The following is a 9,680-nucleotide window of genomic DNA, read 5'->3' as shown; positions in this document are numbered from 1 at the left end:
GACTGTGTGTGCTGTGTTACTCAGTGAGGGGCCGTGCTTGGCCCCCTCTCTCTCCCACTGTTTACCCAGGGAGTTGGCCCTGATTAGCAGATTAATAAGAGAGGCTTTGGGGCCCTGGCGGTGCTTTGATCTAACGCTTTGCTGTGTGTGTGGACACACCCACTCTCTGCACCTCACCATTGCTATGTTATACACATAAACTCACTCACACACGTTCCATTAGCTTCAAGTGCTGAGTGTGGGAGTGAAATTAATATTCACATAGTTATTTGTTAGTGGAATTATGCAACCATAAGACAAGGCATAAATTATGTTGCGCTAAAGGATGTTTTATCAGTTAATTGATAGAGATATAGTAACAGGTATACTTTTTAATCTGTTTTGATTTATAGTGAAAATGTATTTTTCCTATTGTGAGTTGTGTGTTGTCAATGCTGCATGTTCTAAGATATATCATATATATTTGAATACATTTTCTGCTGGTAATTTTACTCTAAGATGTATGGTGACATGAGGGGTTCTCTGCCCCACAGATACTGCGGTAAACTATTCCCACGGTCTGCCAACCTGACCCGCCACCTAAGGACACACACAGGAGAGCAACCGTACAGGTAAGTCTCTCTCACACACACACACACACACACACACACACACACACACACACACACACACACACACACATACACACACGTGCTAAACATACCCAGCCTTAAAGGAAGGTCAGCCATGGGATGACGGATGTGGGAACAGGTAGTGTGATCATGCCATGCTGACAAGACGTCCCTCTAACCCTCCTCCAACGTTAGCTTTTCATCACAGTATAAGTCATCTGTTAATGTTTGTCAGATAGCTTGCACACACTTTCACATAGACACACAAAGACCCATAAAAAGAACACAAAAGACAAGCATACTGGAGCCAAGCGTGAACAAACACACACAACCATAAACACATACACACACTTTCTCAGAGAACATGATCAGACACACTGAGTCTTCCCAGACAGCCATCGTTGATCTATCAGACCCAGTTCACTGCTACACGGATGTTTTCCCAGAGAATTCCTGTCCATAGTTACGGGCATCATTCTTGTATGTTTTCCTACGCCGTTAAAAGCCTGGAACAATTATCAGTCTGTTAAATAATTTGCCTGATGAAAAATGGTGGCCAACGTCTGGGTGACAGGAGGGGGGTTTGAACTTGAAGATGGGGGGAGGGTGTGGCAGGGAGAGGGAAGGGGGAGAGGGGGTAAAGAAGAAAGTTTGGTGAAAAATGGGGGTGATGAGGAGCACGGGCAGATGTCCGGGGGTAGCAGCTGGAATAATGACTTTTGATGTCGGAGGGGGCGACTTAGAGCACACACACACACACACACACACACACACACACACACACACACACACACACACACACACACACACACACATACACACACACAGAGAGAGACTCACACACACAGTACACAGTCCAGGGGAGGCCAGTTGACCACAGGGGAGGACCTCAGGCCTCTGCAGCCCGCCTGATAGATTGAGCCTCTACACGCTGGCACTTCATTAAAGATCTCTGCTGTTGTTAATTGCAATTTTTGCGAAGATAACAGGGTGCTCCTGAGGGACGGCTAATCGGGCAAGCTAATTCCAGCTAGAAGAAAAGATGTAATCATTGGGGGGGGGGGGGGACTAGGCTCAAACAGATGTGGAGGGGGTTAGGCTCAAACAGATTTGTTGCATGCCTATTTTGTGAGAGAATAATGTGATTTGTATTGCGCTGGCAGGAGATAAGAGACAGAGCTGGTTTCACCTTGAACGAGCTCCTCCATCATGTCTGAGAGAGAGATTGGGGGATGGCGGGGCTGTCCATGAATGCACGTATGTGTATGTGTGTGTGTGTGTGTTCCACTGTGAATGTGTACAGTATCATTCGAATAGGGGAGATTGTTAAAGGGATACTTCAGAGTCAGATGAACTCATGGATACCATTCGTATGTATCTGCATCCAGTATGGAGGTTAGAGGTAGTTTTGCGAGCCAATGCTAACTAGCGTTAGCGCAATGACTAGTAAGTCTATGGTATCTACTAGCATGCTAGCAGTTACCATAGACTTCCAGTCATTGCGCTAACACTAGTTAGCAACTTCCTTCAAACTGCACACGGAGACATATAAATGGTATCTACGAGTTCATATGACTCTGGGGAAGTAGATGAAGGGCTTCATTGTCAAAACCTGAAGTATCCCTTTAAGGCCTATGTCTTTCTTTGCATGTATGCTTTTACTGTATCTACTCCAGCATGTGTGTAGTGTATTTGTATCGTTCCCCATGAGTCCCATCTGTTTTGACCTTTGACCCCTACCTATCTGTCTCCTCAGGTGTAAGTACTGCGACCGCTCGTTCAGCATCTCCTCCAACCTGCAGCGCCACATCCGTAACATCCACAACAAGGAGAAGCCCTTCAAGTGTCACCTGTGTGACCGCTGCTTCGGCCAGCAGACTAACCTGGACCGCCACCTCAAGAAGCACGAGAACGGTAACCTCTCAGGTGAGAGAGCCACCCCAATCAATCAAATGAATTTATAAATCCCTTGTTACATAAGTAGTTTGTTACAAAGTGCTTTACAGACACCTAGGAAATGAACCTGTGTAGTAGTAGTGTACGCACATCCAGTAACTTGCAGGTGCAGGGTGTCATGTAAAAATCTTCTCAGCGTGAAATAGTTCCCAGTCGTTCTGATTGTGACGTCATGCTGTAAAATTTCTCACAGTGTGAAAATGTTCCCAGCTCTTTATGTGGATGGCTGACAGCGTGTAAATGTTCCCAGCTCTTTACGTGGATGGATAAGCTCGTGCGGATGTCTCTTGCTCTCACCCTCGCTCACCCTTGATTTAGCTAGCTAGCTGGTGGAGATGGCTTGTTCTCAGAGGTCTGCAGTTTGTATAGCTAAATACAAAAAATAACGTCATGAAAGAAAGACAGATACACGTTTTAATGCTCCTGCAGTTTTATTGTGAAATGTTTCGACCCTTACGAACTCTTTTGGGTCCAAGCGTTGCGCAATAAAACTGTGGGAGCATTCAACAGTGTGTGTGTATCTATCTTTCTTGAAATGAACTGGTGACCAACAAAACTGCTGATGATTCAAATCGGATATATTTATATACTACGTGAGCACTCACTCAGCCTCAATTGCCTCCGTAAATTCTCCAGCTGTGAAATGTAATTTACTTACGGTTAAAGAAAGCATTTGGGGAAGCTAAGAAATTATATTAAATAAATCTGTTGGCCGTCTCCGCGACAACACAATTGCACTCTGAATGTTCGGCGACTCTGCTGCTTTCGGCGGTACAAATCATTGCTGGTTGAGTTTGATAGGTCGCTCTGCGTCGCAGCAACTTCTTGAATCACATCAGAAACGTGGAGGCAAGCAGGAGACACCTGGCCAGACGCCCATCGTAAAGCTCTGGTTGTGGAGCTAGTCCAGTTGATCAGATACATTCACTTATTAAAGCAAACATTGGCATTCTCTTGAAACCTAGACAGTCATACGCTTCGTCCCATCATCTGTCTGAGCTCCTAGTAGAGCCAATATAATATTGGTTCACTTAAATATATACTTACTATACTCTCTACCGGGTACTATCTTGGGGATGAGTACTGCCAGGTAAAAACAGACTGGAGTACAGGGTTAGGGTCTGCCATGTCAATTCCGGAAGTACACTAAAATTCCAATTCCAAATTGAACTGAATTGAAATGGAGCAATTGACCTCAACCCCACAGTAGCTTTACTTCCGGGTAATAAGGCCAGTGTAAGTGTGCTATTCCTGCAGGCCTTGGTCTAACACCAACATGAGATACAGTACATACTGGTAAACTGGTGCCCCATGCAGGCCAGTGGGGGATTGGTTTCTCGTCAAGTATCAGATTCCAAATAGTTTCTTGTCATCCAAAAGGAGACTCCAATGGGGCTGTCACTGTGGTCTTAGTTGTATTATTTTAATATTAATATTAAAACTGACTGATTATAATGTCTTTCTGTAGGCACGGCTGCGTCCTCCCCTCGGTCAGAGCTGGACAGCAGCAGCGCCATCCTGGATGACAAAGAGGACTCCTACTTCAACGAAATACGAAACTTTATCGGCAACACAGGCCAGAACCAGCCGTCCCCTGACCATTCTGAGGAAGGGTAAGTCATATGTTTTGTCTGGAAGTGTGTGCGAATGTGCATACACTATATGTATGTGTATGTAAAAAAATTAACGCTTTGACAAACAGTACACACATTCATCATTCATCTTATCCTCTGTAGTACACACACACACATGCACACACACACACACAAATGAGAGACCTGCTTTTCTGCAGCACATATTCAGTGCTTGAGGCTAAACAGGGAGATGATTATAGACAAACATGGGTGGACACGGCCTCTCTATGCTGGCCTGCTAGGGCATTCTGATGCACTTCAGCCTTTATTCATTTCTGTGTGTGTGCGCGTGTGTGCAAGCGTGTGTGTATTAATGAACATGTCTCCCAGGGAGGTTCGGAGCAACAAACAATCATCACTGACGACATCTGGGATAATTACCACATTTGGAAACGTGCAGGAGCTTTTTACGACTGTTGACTTTCGGCCATGCATGTGCACCGGTATCGGCCTTGCATACAATTATGTCTGATGATTATGCAAATTAATTCTTGTAAAACTATGATCAGCTTTGGGATAGTGGTCGGCTACAGGTTTATTTTTACGTGCCTTGGGTTTGATCAGGGAGGTAGAGATATAGATCTCTGACTTTCTTTTGATTGTGTAAAATAGGGGTTGTGGGTGCAGGCGGTGGAGCGTCAGAGAGACGAGGGGAGAGAGGGGGGAGGAGGGAGGTGAGACGGGGGAGGCGGGAGGGGGGACCTGCAGCCCGTGAGCGACTAGCTCCCACATCTGGAACCAACATGTCCGCCTACAGGAAGAAAGTCGGAGAAGTTGGGGTCAGGGGGTTGGCCTGTGTTTCCTTTCAAAGTGCGGCGCTCCTGACTACTTCTGATAGATACTTTATCCCCAGCAAATTACCACGTTTGAAAGCGTAATTAGCGAATCTGTTTTCTTAATCACGGAGGCTCTCATCTCGGCCCACACTGCTGGTCTCGCTATGAAGTGAGTTGCGATGTCGACACGACATGGCAACTACCGCCTTGGCAGCCCTGGCCCTCTCCCAGTCCCACCCAGGGGGCGCGTTGCTTTTCAACTCTGTCCAATTCCCGCTATAATCGCCCCACTCTGGTAAACGCTAGAGATGGATAGCAGATAGTATTGTGCTAAAATATGTACCGCAATTATTATCCCACTTCTTCTCTTCTCGACTCATTGCAAACCCAGCTTTTCTTCTCCTTCAAATAGATCATTTCCTGTATTCTTCAGTGTCCTCTAATCTACTTGGCGATTTTGGCGGGTGTATAACTAGGGTCCACAGCCAGACTTTGTGTGCTAGCCTCGTCTAGAAAAAGACATAGTTGGGAGCTGACGAGAGATGTCCCTGAGTGTAATTAGTGAATCAGTCTTAATGTGGTTCCAGATGATTTACCAAATGGTGGTTTCCTGAGGCTGCAGAGACCGTGGACAGATTAAACCCCAGTCAGGTTCTGATAGCTGGGTTATTTTCTCTCCGTGGGGACCAGGGAAATGGGCCGCTTGGCAAGGCCCTCATAACTCTCCCACCAAATGGGGCTGTCAGCTAAATATTTTGCTTATTAGATGAATCTGAGATAGTAGGAAAATAAACAACGGGAGAGGCCAAGCGGTGCTGTTAAGTGCTGCAGCGATCAGCGAGACGCTCATAGAGCCCGTGCCCAGAGGGGCCCCCGAGATGCGATGACAAACGGGATTCCGGCTCTGCCTCTCTCTGCCCCAGCTCAGCTGCCATGGCTCGCTCCGCCCTGCTCTGCTCTACCCACTCACTCTCTATCCTCTCTCTACTCCCATTGTTTACTCAGGAAGGAGGGACTCTTACAGGGACTGACTGGCCAAAATATACAAGACCACAAGACCACATTTCATTATAAAGTTTTATGAAAGAATGAGTGTGAGTTAGCCTTGTATCCATAAGTGTATGGTGCATGGCAATGATAGAAGGTTAGAATTGGCTTCAGCACATACAGTATGGATACAACGTAGCTAAGTGTGAGTGTGTATAGTGCTTATGTAAAGTTTTTGCAGTACTGTGCTAGTGATGTGCTAGGTTTTACTCATGTATTTCCTGGTCTACGCTCCTAGGTTGAACGGTGGTCCTTTCGAGGAGGAGAAGCCCCTGATGGCCAGCCATGGGTCACGTGACCTGGAGGAGGAGGAGGGGGAGGAGCTTGGTGCCGAGGAGGAGGAAGGGGAGCAGAGCGACTCCGCTGCCGGGAAACCTAGAGACGAAGCTCCCCCCAGCAACCTAGATGATGACATCATACACAACGAAATAGAATTTGACGGACCTAGCGATTTGGAGCTCAACTGCAAGACCTCCCCAAGGAGGTAAGAGTAGTGGGGATATGCCTCCAGCATAAATATCCACTCACACAACCATGTAGACTAAAATATATGGACACATACGCATATGTACTAAGCTGAGACATTGTAAAAGTATATTGACATTCTTTAACCCCCCTGAAGGGATCATTGAATGGAATTTAATTTAATTGAATTAATTTAAATTGAGTTGAGAAGTTGAATTGAGTTGAATTGAATGTTGACAGGGATTCGGTTGTCTCCCTCCTCTCCAGGTATGTGGAGGAGGAGGATCAGAGTAGCTACTCTGCGCTGGATCACATCCGTCACTTCTCTGACATGCATAAGATGGAGGACAGTGAGTTCAGTGACGGGGACGGCACCTCCTTCGGCTCCCCCAGCCTGCCTGAGGCTGTCAAACAGCCCCTGTACAGGAAATCCAAGTCCCAGGTAAGTGTGTTTGTGTGAGTTTGTTGTGTGTGTGTTTGTGCGTGCCTGTTTGTGTGACATATAACATGATAATGTACGGAAAAGTATGAAAATGTATGCACTCACTACTGTAAGGGCGGGGGTGGGTACGTATATGTGCAACTGTGCATGTGTGCTCATGCATGTGCTGTGCATTTGTGTGAGTGTGTATGTACACTTTTGGTGTGTATTGGAGTTAACCTGTACTCCCTCTCCCCAGGCGTACGCCATGATGCTGTCTCTGGCTGACAAGGACGCACTCCACCCAGCCAACCACACACCAGCCACCATGTGGCACAGCCTGGCGCGGGCCGCTGCTGAGTCCAGTGCCATCCAGTCCCTCAGCCATGTATGATACCGCGAACCCTAACCCCTGACCCCTAACCGCCCCGACCCCGACCTATCGCACTGGGAGGCCTTGGGGGCCGTCAGCGGGGCCCTTGGCCCGTCACAGACTGCTGAGCAGAACCATGGCCCATCTGACTGCTGAGCAGAATGCCTTACACACGAGCAGGGTCACCGTCCACAGAGAACCGCCAAGCCCAGCCAAGCCCAGCCCTCCAAGAGATCCAACAAAACATCCCTCCTGTGACCTTAAATTGAGTCATTATGTTTAATATCGACGACAATGATGATGATAGTGATTATTGATTATGGTGATGAAAATAAAAAGTAATAATAGCTGTATTTATTCTGTTGAGTTTCTATGTTTTGCACATCAGCGGCAGCTGGCAGGGAGGGATGATGGAGGAGATGTTGTTAGATGTTACATCGCTAGAGCATTTCATGTGTCCACTCAATGGAACAGTGTCATGTGTCCACTCAGCTGAGAACAGTCTTCCTCCGTGTGAAGTCGGTTATATTTAGAGAACCCATTCGGGACCGCGGTCCAACCACGGTTTGATATGTGTACAGAGTACAGACCCTACCTAGCCCCACATAGCCCTACCTAGTCCTACCAGGCCACACCTAACCACCCCTAGCTCCACCTAGAACCACATAGTCCTACCTAGACCTAACATGCCACAATACAGCTACCTAACCCCACATGGCCCAACCAAGACCTATACCTGGTCACACCTAGCCTTCCCAGCCCCACAGCTTCAGACCTTCTCAGCTGAATTTGAGTATCAGTGAAATATGTTACGAGAATGATTCCGTTTAAACCCTGGATAAAAACAGTTGTTTTCCATCAACATGTACTTATAGAAATTCTAGGATACTTGGAAGGGTGGGGCTGAATAACAACTCGGGTCCAAATAAACTTCACCTCTCCAAGAAAGATGGCGCTACAAGCGCATTACGACAAGATTGTTGATGAACGAAGAACAAAAGCAAAAGAACAACTGAAAACAGAGAAAAATAGGACTGGTTTTACAACCCAAGAAAGAGTTTGCTGCGTGTGTCTGCACAATCACAGAACTGTACACGAGTGTCTGCAAATTGCGGCTCTAAAACTGCACTCCGTCCCACCCTCCTGCGCTCTCTGTGAAAGGATCTAAATAGTTTGTCGTTTTAGTGGAAGAAAATAAGAAACCACAATCTTTTTTATTTTACTCTGAAAAAGTAGCAAGTGCTGAATTTTATCATTGTTAAACAGTAAAAAGGGCATCTCTCCTCCTTCTCGAAACCCCAAACTCATCGTAGTCGGCCAACGATACCACTATTTAGCCTAAATGCTAGTCGTTAGCTACCCCTTTCCTCGTGTGTCTTTCATTTTTTAGACAATCATGTTTTTTTTGTGTAGTTTTTTTTCTACATTTTTGTTGTTGTTGATGTTATTGCTGTTGTATGTTGAGAATTGTATTTATTTCTTGGCAAACTGTAGTTTGTTTACTGAATAGCACTGCTCTTACCCTTAGCGAAGGGGAGATTCCTCGCTGGGGCCTACTCCAGAACTCAATGGGGTTTGTAGATGATGTTTGAGTGCCGGATAGTATTAAACATACCATTCACTCTTTATTCTTCTAATGAAACTGGTTGATGATGAATAGATATTACTTAGGGTTTTTTTGTATGACAATTTATTGATTCCATTGTAAATGGAAAAAACAAACATTATAAAGAAATGAACAAATAAAAAAATGCCAGGTATAATTTCTTCATAATCGCATGATTGGTCTGATTAGATCTGTATCTGACATTTTTCTACGGTTGTCTGCAAGCTTGTTTGACGTTCAGTCCATGTTAATCCCTTGTGCCAAACCTATAATAAATAACAGATTATATTCATTTATCCTCCCATTTTGAGGGATCAGATTGTTTGTTTTTTGTCGTTGTTGTTTTTGTTTATAATCGATTTAAAAAAGTAATCAGCAAGTTGAGGTACTTTGTTTTAATGCTTTCTACAATGTATCTGTAATGCATTTCAATTCAATACTGTGGGAGGAGCAACTAAGAAATAAAGGACTACAATGTGGATTAAGTATGTGCTCTCGCTTTCTCTCTCTCTCTCTCTCTCGCTCTGTCTCCTGCTTTCTCTTCCTCTCTCTCCCTGCCCCCCTTCCTCCTCCCTCGCTCCCTCCCTCCTGTCCAGAGTGTGTTAAACACCTCTGTCTCTCTGTGCCATGGCCTGGGAAGAAGGGGGGACCAGAGTTGTCTCGCACTCTGAGGCCCTGGGAGAGCCAGTGTGTTAAAATAAGAGCTGGGAGTTAGAGAGACACCTGGCTCTTTCTCCTGGCTCTCCCAGGGCCTCAGAGTGCGAGACAACTCTGGTCCCCCCTTCTTCCCA

The 9,680-nt window shown here is 45.9% G+C and overlaps 1 protein-coding gene across 1 annotated transcript in view; it reads left to right on the top strand.

The window, feature by feature from the left end:
• LOC311101531 (MDS1 and EVI1 complex locus protein EVI1-A-like) overlaps nt 1-9,365 on the top strand; it is a gene marked incomplete at its 5' end in the record, with an annotated part of 39,340 nt that extends 29,975 nt beyond the window's left edge. The window contains 6 exons of the mRNA XM_084142671.1: nt 534-611; nt 2,368-2,537; nt 4,036-4,180; nt 6,263-6,508; nt 6,757-6,931; nt 7,170-9,365. Of these exons, the coding sequence (XP_083998797.1) occupies nt 534-611; nt 2,368-2,537; nt 4,036-4,180; nt 6,263-6,508; nt 6,757-6,931; nt 7,170-7,304 (949 nt within the window). The 3' untranslated portion in view covers nt 7,305-9,365. The remainder of the gene's footprint in view (nt 1-533; nt 612-2,367; nt 2,538-4,035; nt 4,181-6,262; nt 6,509-6,756; nt 6,932-7,169) is intronic.
• Nucleotides 9,366-9,680: the final 315 nt, after the last annotated feature.

This window comes from Coregonus lavaretus, assembly GCF_964263955.1.
Source record: "Coregonus lavaretus genome assembly, chromosome: 26".
Taxonomy (NCBI): domain Eukaryota; kingdom Metazoa; phylum Chordata; class Actinopteri; order Salmoniformes; family Salmonidae; genus Coregonus; species Coregonus lavaretus.
Note: the sequence above shows the minus strand (reverse complement) of the source record. Positions and strands in the feature narration are given on the sequence as shown.